We start from the raw sequence: 19,255 nt of genomic DNA, 5'->3' as shown, positions 1-19,255 counted from the left end.
AACTAAAGTTCCGCATGTGAAGATATTTACCATAGTTCAATGGCTTTAACATAGAAATGATCAAGATACTATGTGACACCAAGCTTTTAAATAGGTTGAGGCCAGCAGAGCCTTTTTCATGGGCCAAAATTCAAAGCTTACTGGTCTAGACTATCTATGTATAACCCCATCAATCATTAGTCTTTTTTCCTTCTTCAAGCTGGCAATGTGACAGCCTAGTAAACGAGTGACTCATCTATGAAACTCCCTACAAACATCCTAGACTTCAAGCTCTGATACACACAACTATGATTGCTATAAAAGGTGTGGCCAACCAGGAACTGTTAGATCAAGTGGTCATCTCCAGACAACATCTATTACACCTTCAAGGCTACTCTGACCAGAATTTGCAGATTAGTATGCTAAAAACACTATGGGCCTTTACTTACATTGAGTATCATCTTTTACTATAGGTATGATTTCTGCTCTCTTATTCAGATTCCAAGTACATATTCTGGCCTGAATTGAATTATCTCAAAGATAAGTCTCCCAATGATCATGGGGGAAATGTGAGGTTTCCTTCATCACCACATTTTTAAAAGTACTGAGTACCCACTATTGCAAGGCATTTGTAATACATACCAAGTGTTAGATAAAAACAGCCATTTTTCCTAATAACTTACAGTTTAATGAAAGACAATGACATTAATTTGATAAACTCACATAAATATATAATCACAAAATCAGATGACCAGTAAGGAAAAGAACGGCACTGGGGTGTATGGAGGGAGGCAGGAATTTTACAGACCATGCAAAAATGAGGGAATAACCAAGAAATGTCTCTTTGGGATTTGTGCTCTGGTGCAATAGGTTAAGCCATTGCTTACAACACCAGCATCCCATACTGTTTCCCACCTAGATTCCAACTAATGTGACTGGGAAAACAACAGAAGATGGCCCAAGTATTTGGGCCCCTGCTACCCACGTGGGAGACCAAGACAGATTTCCTAGCTCCTGGCTTCAGCCTGGTCCTGACCTGGCTGTGCCCATTTGGGGAGTGAATCAGTAATGGAAGAAAGATGGATGGATCTCTCTCTCCCTTTCTCTGTCTCTCTCCTCTCACCCTGTCACTCTGCTTTCCAATAAGTAATTTTTTATCAAGAAATAGCTCTTTGAGTAAATGACATTGAAAGTAAGAGGTGCTATTAAACAAGTCTGGTTTCCTATTCCATTCTTCTAGAAACTATTTTTAGTTAGGTATTTTTTCCTTGCTCATCCCATTAGCTTGTAGTAGGATTTGATGATATTATTTGTGCTCCTTAATAAAAATAATACTCCCCCTTTGATTTTATGACAACTCTTTCCTCATGCTTTTCTGACCAATCTGTAAGCCTCTCTTCAGTTACCTATTTCCTCCTAATCCAAATATAAAGCTGCATTCTTTGTATATTTTACGTGTATATGCTGTTCTCCAGTAATATCCTTTCTATCAATTTAAGCCCTTTGTCCTTAGATTCCCAAATATATATCTCCTGTCATTTCTCAGCACTAAGTTCATATTTCAACTGTCTAATGAGCATCTTTTTCCTGATAACCCAATAACACTTCAAATTCAACAAATCCCAAACTTAATTTATATTCCTACCCAAATTTACTATTCTTCTTACTGCCTATCATTATTGTTTCAAAATCAACTATGATATTACTATAGCTAGAAGAGATGGAATATTTCTAAACTTCATTTATTTTATACCTCATATTTTCAATAGATCTTCTCAATTCTTGTTGCACAATCTTAGTTCAGGCCATATGCACTATTTATGTAGAATATCTCAAATATTTCTAATTGTTCCCCTGGTCTTTAGTTAATGCTCACTCCATTTCACCATTTTCACTACCATTAGTTTACCATTTTAAAACAAAATTTGATCATTCTTGATTGGCTCTCTAATTAGGAAGTTTTACATTAGGAAGTAAAAATATCTTACCATGATGTTAAGACATGTTATAGTCTGGCCTCATTCTGTCTTTTAAAGTCTAATTTATTGCCACTGTTTCCCACAAATTTTTGTTATGCCAAATAGCTTACTATTTTTAAAACACATTTTGTATGCTCTTTAATCTGTGCACCTGTGTGTTCTGTTATCCATCTGGAGTGCCCTTCTATTCTTTTCCCACCTACCAAACACATGCACATCCTTCATTTGGTTGCTTTCGTATCACTTCTTTTATAACATAAACTCATCTATCTTAGTCAAAGCTAGTTATTTTCTCTTCTGTGTCTCCATATTTATTTCATACTTTTATTTTAGTAATTACACTATAATACTATGATTCTTTGTACATCACTCTCCCCAAGTAGGCTTTTCAAGAAGGCAGAAAAACCACACTTTATTTATATTCAACAACAAAGTGCTGAATTTATTAACAGATTCTTGGATTGGCTTGTGTTTAATTATCTATCAATTTTGATTAATCATCATACCAATAATAGCAACCATTTACTTAATGTGTATTGTGTGTTATGCATTGAATTAGGCACAAACACTATCTCATTTCCTTTTCACAATACCGAGATAATTTTTATTAGCTTCATTTTAAATAAAATAACCAAGGCTGTAGTGAAATTATTGGCCCACAAGCATCAGTGATTGACTGAACAAAGAGTCAAACCTAGGTTACCACATTACATAGTTCATATTCTTTCTCTTTATAGCTCTAGCTGCTCTCACAAATAATTGCAAGGGTTTAAGACCTATCATCATAATGTCATCTTACCTCATATGGGAAAAAATATGTTCTCAGAATAGCTAATGTAGTATCAAAATATTTCATAAGGATTATTTTGACATTGGTTTTAACTTTTTTAATATAAAAAGCAATCACATAAAGTATAACATTTAATTTTAATTTAATGTATATATAAAGAACATGCAAATAATTTGATTATTTCAAGCATGATTTTTCTAAAATAGGATTACTTAATATATGTGCTACTGAAGGGAATGGGCTTTAAAGTAATTGTGTACAACTGTACATCCTATGAGCTCTTTTTTCAAGTCACCAGGTGAGTTATAAGCCTCTTTAATTTGTCATTTGGCACTAATGTAACAAGGTTAAGGAAGGAGGAAAATAACACTTTCAACTGGTTAAGCATGATGGGGTTTCATTTCTACTTGCATTTAAATTTCTAACAGAAGGAAAAGGAGGAAAGGAATACAATTAAAAATGAGAAGTATCCCTTTCCATCGGTTTCATGTCCTCACCAGTGCACACAGAAGGTCAACTGCTTCCAAGATCAGTTCCTGATGGCCAATGCGGCTGACTCCCAGATCTTCTAGCTCTTGATGTGTAATGCGCAACAGCTGGTCCCCACTGATTTTCTCCCTCTCAAAGTTCTTAATGTACTGCTGCAGACAGTCATCAAGACCTACAACATAAAAGTATGGAAGACCAGAATGAATAAACTGTTGAACCAAAAAATGGAGGAAATGGTGGAGGGGGAAACAAGCACTAACTCCTACCATGTCATGAGTTAAGTGTATTTTAACTTTGGACTAGTTTCATCATTCATCTATTCTCAATTTCTATTGGGCTGCAGCAAAAAAAAAAAAATACTTCAACATATTCCTAGTTGGTACGCTCATAATTGAATTATCCTCAGCAATCACTTAAATCTTCACCTCTCTTTTCAGCAGTTCTCCTTGCTGTGTAATTCATAAATCCTGCTAAAAGGCAGATCTTCCTACTTTCAATTCTTTTCTTCTTCAACACCATTTCAGAGGGAGAGGTATCCTTCCTAAACAAGGATAATCTATCTCCATATACTCTGAAATCCCATCTTCTACCACCTTAACGCTATTTCAAATATTTGAAAATTAAACGCTCTCTTTGTTTCAGTCATTTTCTATTTACACTTGTTATGTTCAAACTCCTGCCATCTTTAACAAAAACCTTCTTTTATTTATTTGATCCTGTGTTCCCCAGTAGTCTGTCATCCTATCTACAATCATGCCCCTTACCTTTATTTTCTCACCTGCAAAATCCTCCTTAATCCATTATCATTTTGATTTTACCCAAGTTCAAAAATAGAAACTCACAATGGATTTTATAGTCTTGAAGCTATCTTTTTCAAGATTACCCAGGGCCATTTGTAAGTGATCAGTTAGGTTACAGAGTCAGCTTCAGTCACCTATGAGATGGCATGATACAAATGATGAACCAGACTAATAAGATTAACTATTTAGATTAAATAAGGGTTACCAAAAAAATGAGGCAATTAGTAGAAACTAGAAGGTCATGATTATGTGAATGAGGGAGAAAAGAGGACATAATGAGCTATATTCCAGCTGAGGTTACAGCGGAGCAGAAATTACATGCAAGTAGAGAAAACAGATATTGGGTTAGAACAGATGTGCAAAAGGAAGCAAGATCCCTTTTGTTTGTTATAGAAATATGGGAGATATGATGTAGCTATTTAAAGACAAAAGTCAGTCCTAAAAGCAGCCTGGTTTCTGATAATGTCCAATGGTATGCATATACTGATGAAGGCTGAAATATTCTCCGTGTATATAGCAACATGAAATCCAGCAGGGGCACTGATAAGAGTTGTGTTCACAGTGAGGTAATAAGCCATCACTGAATGAGTTGAGTAGTCATCAAAGCAGTAAGGTTGTAGAAGAGAAGATATGCAATAAGAGGATACCTGGAGAATATAGAATTGAGAGGAAGTTTGTTTTTATTATGTAAGAGACTTAAATTTTGGTTATATCCATATATTTTCATTTAAAAATGAAGGGAGGAGGAGATGAGTGCATATAGATTTACAGAATGTACAAGTAAGAAGATGAGGGCTTTCTCCTTAATGACTTTAAGATGACCTTATGGTTCCATGTGGGGTTCAATGAGGTATTTATATAGCACACAAATATGCTGTAACACCATTACAAATATGTTTTGGACACCTGAATAAATTCAGTACCAATCACACTGTTACAGAGACAAAGATGATTTTTAAAGACTCTGAGGTCAGAAACAAGGGAAAAGGTGATGAAACTATGTATGCATCAGGCGCTTTTCCAAGAAGAATTGTAGTCTGAGTAGTAGTACAAAGAATGTATTACTTAGAGTTGGAAAAAGGCACACAAAAATATCATTATAATTTGATCTATTAATGGAAGTACTGATGGCAGTAAGAACCATGAAAATGTGGTACAGGCACACTATGGAATATTATTCAGCCATAAAAAAGAATGAAATTCTATCTTTTGCAACAAAATGGATGCAACTGGAAACCGTTATGCTTAAATAAGCCAGTCCCAAAAAGACAAATACCATATGCTTTCTCTGATATGTGGGAGTTAATATAGAATACCAAAAATGTATAGGAATGAAACACACATCTTTTGATTTGATTGTTGTTCTTAGCCCTTGTTTATAATACTGTGGAGCTATGGTCTTTCTGCTTTTACTTGTTGACTATTATGGTTAGTGGAACATGAAGCCTGTGATTACAGAGTGGACTGAAATTATGTTTTTGCAAAAATTAAAGCAAAAAAAGAAAGGAAGTAAGGAAAGGGATTGAGGGAGGGAGAGTTGGAGGGAGGGAAGTATGGCTATCTTCTTAGAATTGTACTTATGAAATACATGAAACCTGCTCTCTTTATATTAACAAAAATTGTTAAAAATGAGTCCATGAGATCTTTTGAGAATATATAGAATGAAAGGTAAAGTGAGCCACAACACTTGGGGGACGTGGGAAAGAACAAAAATGGGTCAGAGAGGACCAAGGTAATAAGATGGACATGACAGATTAAGTGTCAAATGCAGTACAGTATCCTAGTAAGACAAGGGCTAAAATATTCTGATTTGACAATTGAGAGATTATAAGTGATTTTAGCTAAAGTATCAGAATAACAGAAATAGAAGATAGATAAGAGTATGGGCTTAAGGAGTGACTAATGAGAAAATAGAGGCCTTGTATGTAGAAGATTCTGTTAGGAGATTATATGGTATTGGTAAGGATGGAAGTAGATAGGGAGTTATCAATTAGGGTCAAGGGGTCTACTGTTATACTAATTTTGGAGATGAAAAAACTAAAGCTCAGTAAGATCAGTTCACTCTCTAAGTATATACAGTAAATAACTGACTAGCAAAACAAAGATTAATATCTAGTAGTCCCAGAGGATTCTTTTTTTAAAAAAAGATTTATTTATTTACTTGAAAGAGTTACACAGAGAGAAGGAGAGGCAAAGAGAGAAGGAGAGGCAGAGAGAGAGAGAGACAGAGAGACCTCCATCCGCTGGTTCACTCCCCAATTGGCCAAAATGGCCAGAGCTGCAGCGATCTGAAGACAGGAGCCAGGAGGGTATTTGGAGTCTCCAACGTGGGTGCAAGGGCTTTGGGCCATCTTCTACTGCTTTGCAATCTTTGTTGACTACATCAGACCATCTCAAGACTGAAAAAAAAAAACAGAAGCCAGTGCCGTGGCATAGCAGGTAAAGCCGTTGCCTGCAGTGGTGATATCCCATATGGGCGCTGGTTTGAGTCCCGGCTGCTCCACTTCCAATCCAGCTCTCTGCTATGGCCTGGGAAAGCAGAAGATGGCCCAAGTCCTTGGGCCCTTGCACCCACTTTGGAGACCTGGAACAATCCCCTGGCTTTGTGGCCATCTAGGGAGTGAACTAGCTGATGGAAAACCTCTCTCTCTCTCTCTGCCTCTCCTTCTCTCTCTGTGTAACTCTGACTCTCAAATAAATAAATCTTTAAAAAAAAAAAAAGACTGAAAAAACTCAATAACATAGTGGGTTTATATTCTTACAAAAATAAAATAAATGAAATAGAAACATAATACAGCTATTAAAATTTAAAGAGGATCACATAGGATAGTGGCTAATAAAATCACGTTTTTCCAGACCTACATGAAAAAAATTTCTTTAAAACTACCAACGACTAAATTCCACACCAGCATACTCCAATGAAATGAATACAGTATTAAGTAAACTGAAAATAGATCTTTGTAAAAATTAAGAGTGGGAATGTGAGAGAAAGAAAGGAGGAAGGGTTGGAGCATGGGCAAGACGGAGGTTTGGGGGGGAAGTGTCACTATGTTCCTATATCTGTATATATGGAACACATGAAGCTTGCATAACATAAATGAAATATAAAAAAAAATTTAAAAAGATCCAGTTGCTCCTCTTCCAGTCCAGCTCTCTGCTGGCCCGGGAGTGCAGTGGAGGATGGTCCAAGTGCTTGGGCTCTGCACTCACATGGGAGACCAGGAGGAAGCACCTGGCTCCTGCCTTCGGATCAGCGCAGCGCGCCGGCCATGGCAGCCATTTGGGGGGTGAGCCACCGGAAAGAAGACCTTTCTCTCTGTCTGTCTCTCTCTCTCCCTAACTCTGCCTGTCAAAAAAAAAAAAAAAGAGTACCCAACTGGTTTTCAATGTGAAGTTGCATTCAAACGAATGAAAGGGAAAATACTGCAAGTGACTCTTAGATACCAGTGAAACCTACACAATACATGCTGATCTAAGAATTAACTCCTCTTCCTTTGTTCATCAATGCCATTCTTTATGTCTACCCTCTTACATGAAAGTAGTTGTTCTATAACAAACAGGATATATAGTTTTTATAAAAATCCTCATGAAAACCAAATAAAACAGAAAAAGAAAAGGCAATTTTCTTCTAGGCCTGTTCTCATTTACTCTGTCCTAATGTTATAAAGGGCAAAGCTTTTAACAGGCTATTTATCATTTCCAAATGGAAGAGATGATGCTTTCAGTAATACTTTATATTTTATGCTCATTCTGTGCCAAGCACTATTAATAAGCCTTTTACAAATATTTTCTCATTTACTACTTACAACGAGCTTATGAATTCCTTATCATTATACTGGTTTTACAGATAATACTAAATTTAAGGACCACAATCAAGATCTCACAGTTATACATGCTAAGTCAAGGTCTAAGTCCAAGTCCATCCAACTCCAAATCCGTGATCTGAATTAAGAGTGGAGGGTATGGGGGAGGGGGGCAGCACTGTAGCATGGCAGGAGACACCATCTTCCTATATAGGAGTGCCAGATCAAGTTCCGATTGCTCCATTTTTGATTCAGCTTCCTGTTAATGCACCAGAGAAGGCAATGGTTTATATATAATAGTAACAAATGAAAAAGTGAGTTCTATTTGAATCATCTTTTGAAAATTGAAAGTTCATCAAAAGGTACCTAAAATATTTTGGGATATGTACTATATACTCATTTAATGTAATGATAATTTCAAATGCGACAATCTTATTGTCATACTTCTTGTCTGGAAAACATATTTAAAGATTTTTATTTAAAAAAGTAAAAGTCACAGGCAACAAAAGAAAAAAGGTAAATTGTGCTCAATCAAAAACAAAAACATTTGTGCATCAAGGACACTATAAATAGTGAAAAAGACAATCTATAGCATGAGAGAAAATATTTGTAAATCATATAGCTGATAAGGGACTAATATCCAGAAGATATAAAGAACTCTTAAAACCCAATAACAACAACAAACAACTTAAATAAAAAGGGGGCAAAGGAATATATACAAGGAATATTCATCAGGGAAATACAAAACAAAATGACAAAGAGGTATTACCACATACCCATAAGCATGGCTACTATCAAAACACACACACACAAGGTGGATGAATATGCAGAGAAATTTAGCCCCTTTGCTGCTTGTGGTACAACTGAAAATGGTTTGGTAGTGCTTAAAAAAATAATATTGATGGAATTACCATAGGACTCAGGTACTCTTCTTATGGCTGTTAATCCAAAAGAACTGAAAATAGAGACCTGACAAGATATTTGCACATCCACATTTATAACAGCGTTAATCTAAAAATAGATCTACTATATGACTCAGCCATCCTTCTCCCAGGGATACAACCAAAGAAAATGAAATCAGCATAGGAGTTATCTATACCCCTATGCTTTAAGCAGCTCAATTCACAACAGCCAAGATATGGAATCAACCCAGATGTCCATCAACTGATGACTGCATAAAGAAAATATTATATATATACTTGATGGAATACTACTCAGCAATAAAAAAGAATGAAATCCTGTCTTTTGCAACAAAATGGATGTAAATGTAGACCATGATTTTTAGTGAAATAAGCCAGACCCTTGGGGCCAGTGCTGTTAATCCTCTGCCCCCGGCTGCTCCTCCTCCAATGCAGCTCTCTGCTATGGCCTGGGAAAGCAGTGGAGGATGGCCCAGGTTCTTGGGCCCCTGCACCCACATGGGAGAGCCAGAGGAAGCACCTGGCTCCTGGCTTCAGATCGGCAAAACTCTGGCTGTTGTGGCCATTTGGGGAGTGAACCAGTGGATGCAAGACCTTTCTCTCTGTCTCTCCCTCTCACTGTCTGTAACTCTAACTCTCAAATAAATAAAATCTTTTTTAAAAAAGAAATAAGCCAGACCCCAAAAGACAAATATATATATATATTTTTTTCTGATTTGTGGTAGCTAATATATACAGTATAAAAAAACAATATAAATAGTGAAACTGACATTTTGGGATTTGATAATTGTTTATAGTCTTTGTTTATATTCCTGCAGAACAGTGGTCTTTCTACTTTTTATTGGTTGAACTCTTTATTTAGTAGATCATTAAGCCTGAGATTATAAAGTACACTGAAAGTATGTTATAGCAAAAATTAAAAGAAAAAAGAAAGGAAGGAAGGAAGAAGGGAGAATGGGAAGGAAGTATAATTATATTCTTAGAATTGTATCTATAAAATACATGAAATATGTTCTCTTTATATTAATAATTTTTTTTTATTTTTTTGCCAGGCAGAGTTAGACAGTGAGAGAGAGACAGTAAAGAGTTATAGACAGTGAGAGAGAGACAGAAAGAAAGGTCTTCCTTCCGTTGGTTCACTCCCCTAATGGCAGCTATGGCCGGTGCTGCACTGATCCGAAGCCAGGAGCCGGGTACTTCCTCCTGGTCTCCCACGCGGGTGCAGGGACCCAAACACTCGGGCCATCCTCCGCTGCCCTCCCGGGCCACAGCAGAGAGCTGGACTGGAAGAAGAGCAACCAGGACTAGTACCCAGCACCCCAACCAGGATTAGAACCCGGGGTGCCGGTGCCACAAGGGGAGGATTAGCCAAGTGAGCCATGATGCCGGCCTATATTAATAATTTTAAAGGAAAAATTGAGAAAATGCACAAAAAGTTAGATACAACTGGAGTGTCTACTGATACATGAATGGGTAATCAAAACAGTACATATACATAAGACTCCATGTAGCCTTAAAAAGAAATGGTAATATATGCTACAACATGGATGAACCTTGAGAAAATTATGTTTGTTGAAATAAGCCATTCACAAAAACACAAATACCATGTTTCCATTTGTATGAGACCTCTAGAGTACTGAAATTCAGCGACAGAAAGTAGAATGGGAGTTACTTAGGGACTGAGGGAATTATTCCTTAATGTGTACAAAGTTTCAGCTTTGCAAGATGAAGTCTATGAACAGATGATAGAGACCATAGCCAAAAAAGTGAATGTTCTTAATGTTATTTATTTGTGAACTTAAAAATGATTAAGTGGCTAAGAAATCCATGTCCCATATCAGAGTGTCTGGGTTTGAGTTCCAACTCCAGCTCCTGATACCAGGTTCCTGCTAATGTAGACCAATGCAGGCATCTGGTGATGGCTTAAGTAGCTGGGTTCTAACTACCCACTTACTAGAACTGGATTGAGTTCCCAGCCAATCTGCTTCAGCCTGGTCCAGGCTTAGCTGTTACAGGCATTTGGGGAATGAACCAAAGGGTGGGTACTTGTTTTCTTTCTTTCTCTGCTTCCCAAATAAATAAATATTTTAAAAATGTCTATGACAGTTCATTTGACAGTATGTATATTTTACAATTTAAAAATGCAATGATTAAAATGTTAGAATAAATGTCAAGAGAAAACAAAAAAAAAGCTTGTTACATATATTTTACCATAAGAGCAAAGTTAAAATTAACCAAGAGATTAATGTCAAATAGGTTAAATCTGTTATATTCAAAATTTAATTAGTCTTAAACACTTTGGGTGCCAAAGGTATATATAAAAGCCATAGCTGTAAGTTACTAGTTTATAGGTAATTACAAATACTACATATAAGTATAATCAAGTTTCTCTAATAAAAACATAATTTTCTTTATTGTTAAATACAAAGAAACTTTCAATATGACATTTCATCCGATTCTAATTCATCATGGAAAAAAAAAAGTCCTTAATCCTGATGGGACTTAATAATTTTCATTTAATGTCTAAACAATATTGAGTGTGAAGACATGCCAAAAACGATATACTAGGCATAACAAGAGAAAAAAAGAACTTTGCATCCAAATGTCATCAAGATGAAATTTGAAACAGTGTCACAAAGCATTAATCAGCCACCTTCTCAGGGTACTGGGAGAGATTACCTTCTCCAGGAAGGACATGCTCATGGGTAGGAGGGACCTGTCTCTCCCAGGTGGGAGACAAGAAGAGGTAGTGATAGAGACAACCCTTGTGTTGTGTAGTTGAAAAGGGTAAAACTTACTGATCCAACTTGATTTCTGGGGACACATCTTATCGTGACTTAACTCAGTACCAGGTTTCCCTAATCATCTTGGCTTTCTTAGACTTAACCCAAGTTCCTAAGTCATTAACCTTAGTATAAGTTCCTTAGATGTCCACCACAGTAAAGATTTCTGTATGATTTCCCTAAGGAAACTCTCCCTTCCTGTCCTTGGGATTCTCACCTCACAGCTTTTCTAATTCCTGATGTCAATTTTAATTTATTCTTTCAAAAATATTTACTGATTTCTATTTACAAATCAGGCAATCTTTTAAGGAGTAGGGATAAAATGATGAGCAGAAATAAACATGGTCCACTGCCTTCCTAGATTGTGTTACTATAGAAGTGCATTAATTAAGGAATCACACAAACAATTTGACAAGTAATTGAAGGGAAGGAAATATATCTTACATGTTGTTCTAAGAGACTATAATAGGGAGACTTGATCAAATCAGTGAGATCAAGTGTAGGTTTTCTGGGAGAGATGTGATAAGAACTGAAGTCTAGGTATGAGTAGGAGTCAACGAGGTAAAGAGGAAGGAAAGAGCATTATACACCAGAAACAACAAAAACCCAGGGGTAGGAGATGGGATTAAGAATATGAGGCACTGAAAGAAGGTCAGCACATGACCAAAAGTTGTATTCAGATAGCTTCAATGCATATAACACTGACTTGTGGGTTAGTTTGCCTTTTGTCAAAGAAAGGATCATCTTGGGCAGGAACTAATCTTCCTGGTCAGCCCCCTCAGTTTGTCAGCTATTCCAGCTCTGTGAGTTGAAGCACACAGCTATTCAAACAAGTCCTTTCTTTTGCCATTTTTTCCCTCAGTGCCTGTGTATAATCCCCCTCACCCTCTCACTAAGGGAGGTTAAAGAAAAAAAAAACAGGTAGAACAATCTGCTCCATACATTATTTAAAACTGTATCCATGATGTCCTGAATAACAAATCAAAATCAACAGAAAAATGTGGTAAAAGGTAGAAATAACTTTTAAAATAGTGATTCGAGAAAAACAGTATGGTTAAATAAGACTGACAAACTTCCTTTAGAAGTAACAGCCAAACATTTCAATTCAGACATACGCAACTTATTAATCCTGATTGGAATAACTTTCACAAAAGAATATTCTAACATAGAAGTAACTGCAGAAACAAAAGGCACCATCCGCGATTAAAACTAATCTCAACACATCTCCTGTGATCCTTGCCTAATACAAAACAAATCTTACTCATCACTTCAAATCCACTATCTGGGACCTCCTTCATTGTTACATATGCACTCATTTTCCCACTACCAAGGAATGTCAGTATTACAAACTATTCAATAATTTCACAAGTTCAGGTAAAACAATCTTTGGTGTTTTATAAATTTTATGACTCTTAAAATAGGCTCTAAAATATTAGACTCAATTTTTAGTCAATATGTATTTCCTATCTAATCACTAAAATATCACTGTTTTAATATTAAAATTAAAATCAAACTATGAATTGTGGCTTCTTGTCACAAGTAAGGATTTATTATCAGAATAAACACTACATTATCCCACAGCCATTTCTGATAGGTTGAATAAAAGGATATAAATGGTGATATTCAATTTTATATTTATTTTTGCTTCATGGATCAGAATCAATATGTAATAGTATAGGATTAACAGCTAACTATTTATTATCCTATGATGTAAATTTTGCTTGACCTAGGAAAATAGGACACTTTGAAAGCCTATTTTTTCAATAAAATTCATAAGATATATTCAAAATAACTAATAATTATAACTCAAAACAATGTAAGTGTTCCATTGACTCTCACATTCTAAGTGCAGATAGCATACCTTGGGATATGACAAGATTATAGATTCTTCTCAGTTGTTCTGGTGCAGGGCCTGAGATTTTGTATTTCTAACAAGCTCCCAAATAACAATGAACATTATATCCAAAGTAAAAAAAGACTTTTTTTCAACAAGTGATGATGTAACTATCAAATAGAACAATGAAGACTGGTAATACACATACATAGACACAATTAAGCTTATAATTCTAAATATCAAGTCATGTACTTTTGGGGATCACCAATCCCAATCAGGGAATGTATTTATAATGATACCCAAGAATCAACAAACATTTGTCATAAATTTATAGACCATAAAGGGGCAAATTTCGCATACAGTTAGACAAACTGTGATTTAATAAAAAGGCCATCCAAGGGGCTGGCGCTGTGGCATAGCAGGTAAAGCCACCATCTGCACCGCCAGTAACTCACATAGGCACCAGTTTGAGTTCTAGCTGTCCTACTTCTGATCCAGCTCCCTGCTAATGTGCCAGGGAAAGTAGCGGAGGATGCCCTGAGTCCTAGGGGCACTACACTCACAGGTGAGATCCAGAAGAAGCTCCTGGCTCCTGGCTTTGGATCGGCCCAGCTATGGCCTTTGCGGACATTTGGGGAGTGAACCAACAGATAGAAGACCTCTCTCTGTAACTCTGACTTTCAAATAAATAAATAAAACCTTAAAAAAAGGCTATCCAAAATAACTGCAATTATATTTATTCTAGTAAATCCCTAATTGCATGTTTTAAGACATATTTAGAAAATTTCCAAAAAGTAAAGTTCATGGAGAAATTCAGCAGCCTAAATGAGCAGGACTTAGACTCTTCCTACATGATACTGTTATCATCAATTATTAAAAAAGTACAGTAGTATTTCTTTAAAAAATGAAAGAAACCATAATCAATACAAATTCATGCTGCTTATCATTAAACCTTTCTCAAAGGCCTCAATAAAGATGATTTTCCAATATTTCTTATAATTCTTCTCTGTTCAGTAAATTTCTCCTTCATTATGACAGCATTCTACTGCAATCAATTTCTACCAGGAAAGTGGGGTTTCTTCCCTTAACAATCAAACTGGAAGCTGTCAGTAATTATTGCTTTTCCTTGGTTCCCTCGAGACTTCAAATTCTTACAAATCAGTCGGAGTCAGCAATACCTGAATATCAGAAAGGCAGAAAAAAAATTCTGCAGAGATGCATATGAAATCAGAATCAGGCCTTAGCTAATATGGTATCAAAGAAATAATTTGGTAAATCCGCATTTTTAAAAAAAATCTTGTACTCACTTCTGAGAACAGAGACAACATTGTTTTTCGAGTCACAAATTAACCTCCAAAACATCTGTTTCTTACAAGTTTACACTTACTTGCCAGGCATTTCAGAATCAACTTTTAGATTATATTTGCAAAGTCCAAGTCATAATTTAATATTACAATCATATTGCTGGAGACCCAACAATCAATGGAACTTAATATTCTTATGATTCTCCTGATTAAATTACTGCTCAAAAGCTGTATAAAAAGATACGTGGATCTCATCTTTGCTCAGCTCTCAGAATTTTAAAACTATCTAAAAAGAAATGTACTTTTAAGGTCTCTAGGTACTTTTGTCATATGAGGAGACAAAAAGTTTAAAATACCTCCACAAGACAAATAATAAACAACCAGTTCTTCTAGGGTAAGGAGACTAAGCAAGAAAGAAAAAAAGAAAGAATGTGGAGGTTGGGAAGGTTAGGGCAAGGGTAAAGACCCAACACATGTAATGATTTTACATTATGTAAAGTACTACCCAAGAAACGTCTGAGCTTTGCCTAACAAGAGTATATTCATTCATCCTCCTCAGAGACTTTGGTCACTGCCTGAAAGCAGCTGTGCAAACAATCTTTTAGTAAGCTTTTTATTTCAATTCAATCCCAAAGCTTTCCACTTGTGAATTTCAATGAAAAGACCCTGAGGAATGCAAGATTTGCATACATATAAATATACTACCATTTCTAGCTACACAGGCACATACTCAAGGCAGCTGTAAAGCAATCTGTGAAAGGAACAGAACTTACCAAGAGTCATCCTGAGTAGCTGCAAAATGCACTCTTTGTAAAAATACAAAAAGTAAATATAAATGTTATAAAGAGTAAAAGCTAACCTTGATGAACATTACAAATAATCATGTTTAAAGTTATAGAAAATACTGGTAGATATTTCTAAATTAATATAAATGAGAAAGATGAAAAATAATTTTCTAATTTTATAGTTGAGTCCAACTGCTCCTTTCCCAAAGGTAATAATAGTGCACTACTCACAATAACCTTAAACAGCAGGCTACCAATTTCAAAGTATTTTTTTAGAAATGGAAAAATTTTCTAAGGAACCTACAGTGAATAAGAACTTTTTATTTCAAGAAAATAAGAAATATGTTAAAATATGTAACAATGCAAGAAAACCTACAATTACTTTTATTGTCAGCAGCCTCCCAGGAAACATGTTCCCTTTGGTTATAGCATCAGAGATTAAAAATCATTTACGAAGAGTATGATTCATTGAATAATGATAAAGGTAACTTTAAGTTCCTGTTAAAAAGTTTTGTACACTTCTAGTTATGACCTCCAAAAATGGTAAAGAATTCAAAACAGAACCTTGCATTAGTATTCAAAACTGAGTCATGTCATCCCAGGAAAATTTTAATATAAAAAGAGCTGATTTCATTCCTTTTCATGGCAATCTCAAATCTTGTTAAATGGGAAGAAAAAAATTAACCAAAAAACATTTCTGTTCACATGTTAGGTTTTTGTTTTTTGAGGCAAGGGGCTGCTGATAATCTTGTGAAAACACAGTAGGAAAAAAAAAAGCTAAAACCTGATTAAAATAAAAAACACATAGCATAGGAAACCAAATAACTAATCCTGAGAAACTGGTAATTTTTGGAAGGAAATATAGCCAGTGTGCATCTGTCAACTACTCAAATTCTTTACTATGGCATGTATTCTTCAATACATATAGTGTATTCCAGCATTGAGGTTAACTAGTTCAACCATGTAGTTAATAAACAAATTAGGGACATTTCTTCAAAAAGATTTATTTTCTTCATCCTTCAAGTTTCCAATAACTCTTAAGGGTACAACATTAATTACATTTTTATAATTGCTTCCAAATGCCTTATAGCTCTAAGATTTATTTTTTTTTTTAGAAGTAATATAGCTCTAATCCACATTCCAAGTCTAAAAGGCTTGACTTTGTCCATCAAATGGAAGAGTAGTATTACTCTACAATGACAGAGTGATAAAGCCACAAAGTCAACTGTTGTTATAAGAAGCAGAATCAATGAGATATTTCAATTTATGGTTCTAAACATAGTTTAATCATTAAGAAAAAGAGGAGGAATACAAATAACATTTAACTTTTTTTTTAAAGACAAATCTTACATTAACCAATGAAATAAAAATTTCCTTTATGTACAGGGAAAGTGACCTGTGTTTTGGCAACAGGATTCATATTCCTTGTATATTTGGAAGATTAAAAAAGATTACAAACGTATGTTAAATCACAATTTCTACAAACTGAAGAGAAACATGATAGTGACTCTCCTACTCCTCTCTCTTATTGTCTTGACACAAAGGAATGGAAGGGGATATCAGAATCTTAATGGAGCACTCTTTGGCCTAGCTGAAAGTAGGTCCAACCTACCTATTTCTTTATTCTCACAGGCTTACTCTATAACTTCCAGAATACATAGAATTGTTTTGTAGGAAATTTCTAAGTAATGGGGGAACATATTTAGAGGGCCAAATGTTTGAATAATAAAAATGTTAATCATATCATTAGTACATATATACAAAATGATATCAGCTCAAAATAGAATTAAACTTACCGCTAAAGCTACATTTTTATTATAAGATTGGAAAGGAAGTTATTTGATAAACTAAGTTACTAAGCTTATATTAAATATATAAAAATCATTAAGCAAAATTTCCTCTTAAAAGTTAACCTAAGCCTCAGAAACCACTATCAATCACTTTAATTTTTCTAAACCGTTATGATTTATACAAATATTGGTTATTTTAATTACAAATTTGAAATTTAATATATCAATGAACTACACCTTATCAAATGCAGACACATTTAGAACAACTCAGAATTATAATAACAAACATACCAGTTAAACTCAAGAAGCAGCCTCACCAAAGACCAAGAATATTTAACACTGAGCAGTGGCCTTAGACAATACCAAAAGACAAGGAAAAAAAAGAGCTATATACATTAGCAGAGAAAAAAAATACCAACATATGCACAATATGATGATTTAACTCAGAAAGTACAAGAAAGTCAATCAAAAACTATTAGATGGATAATAAATTTACTAAGGTGGCCAAACAGGAGAGTAGTTCACAATAGGAATAAAAATAATAAACTATCTAGGAATAATCCTAACAAGTAATGTACAATACATTTACTTTTATAATGCTATAAAATTTCACAGGGGAAATAACAAAGATCCAAATAAATAAGGAAAGCTACTATATTCCTATATAAGATAGCCCAATAATATATGGAAATTACCTTTTCCTAGACTAATCTACAAATTCAATGCAGTCCCAGTTAAGATCATAATGGAACTTTTTTTGCGTGTGAAACATAGTAAACATAACCCAATTTCATATGAAAGAAAAAATAGGCAACAAACAAATATTTTTAAAAGCAAAGCATGAGGTTCTGGGAGACTTGCCATTCAGACAGCAAACATTCCATGAAGCAATAATTCAAAATTGCAATGAAATTGAAAGTAAATGAACTAAAAAAAAAGGACAATCCAGAAACAGATATATCCATGTGAATTTGTTTACAAATTGAGGTTTATCATTTTAATGTTTCATAAACTTAGTATTTCAAATAAGTGGGGAGCAAATGCAGACTACCCAGTAAGTAGTACTGAACAACTGGCAATCCATTTGGGAAAAAAAAAGTCAGGTCCCCTATGTTTACAAACCATTTCATATTTTTTTAAAAAGCAAAAATAACATAAAAATTAATGTACTGGGACAAGTTAGAGAAGATGATTTATACAATATGGCAATAGAATGATCTTCCTAAGCAAGATATAACACTGAGTAGACATATAAGGGAGGATAACAACAGAAAGGGTTACATTAAAATTTAAATATTTTCCTTATAAGACACTTAGGGAACGTTTTAAAACTATATACAAAAGCCACAGCTTCTTATAAAATCTTATCTTCCCCCTTTGTCTCTCTTTACTCCTTAAGAAGCTATGCTTTTATGAACCACTGTTTCTTATAGAAGTGTGTTACATTTCTTCCCCACGGATCCTGAATAGACTATTTTTTCTTCTTCAAAACAAATTCTATGGAAGGTTAGTGACTAAGTATACTAGCTTTATCAACTAATTAAGCTATCCTTGCAATCCAGTTTACTTTATATACCTGTTGCTACAAGTTTCTATTTAATAGAAGCTGCAATGAAATACTCTATTGGAATAGTTTGTTAAACAATTCTGTTTTCTGGAAGCAGTTATTTAAACTGCACTGCAGTTTACCCTTTGTTCTGACAAGTAACATGTGGCTTAACTGAAATATAATATAGCAACTGTATAAAGAATGGAAACTCACACATGATAGTGTAAGATACTGCATATGATTACCAGATAGATACTTATTAAGACTAAGGGATTATATGTCATGTTTGTATTTCTAGAGTAAAACTTAGCTCATAGAAGGTATTCAATACACTTGCATAATGAACATCTTTGCTACTTTATTTCAAATTTCAACTAGATTTAAAGTTCATTTCTTGGAGTTCATTTAAATTTCATGTAAGATTTTCTTCTTCCGAAACTTTTACATAGG

At 34.7% G+C, this 19,255-nt stretch overlaps 1 protein-coding gene across 6 annotated transcripts in view; it reads right to left on the bottom strand.

Annotated features, from left to right (window-relative positions):
* The window catches only part of CNKSR2 (connector enhancer of kinase suppressor of Ras 2), a 317,996-nt gene that overhangs the window by 265,016 nt on the left and 33,725 nt on the right, over window positions 1-19,255 (bottom strand). For all 6 annotated transcript variants that reach the window (XM_002719953.6, XM_002719954.6, XM_008272442.5 and 3 more), the window contains exon 2: window positions 3,246-3,409. In XM_002719953.6, coding sequence (XP_002719999.1) covers window positions 3,246-3,409 — 164 coding nt within the window. The remainder of the gene's footprint in view (window positions 1-3,245; window positions 3,410-19,255) is intronic.

The sequence above is a fragment of the Oryctolagus cuniculus genome, chromosome X (genome assembly GCF_051225735.1).
Source record: "Oryctolagus cuniculus isolate XC-2025 breed Fujian yellow rabbit chromosome X, ASM5122573v1, whole genome shotgun sequence".
Lineage (NCBI taxonomy): Eukaryota > Metazoa > Chordata > Mammalia > Lagomorpha > Leporidae > Oryctolagus > Oryctolagus cuniculus.
The sequence above is the reverse complement of the archived record's forward strand: the minus strand, read 5'-3'. Positions and strand labels throughout refer to the sequence as shown.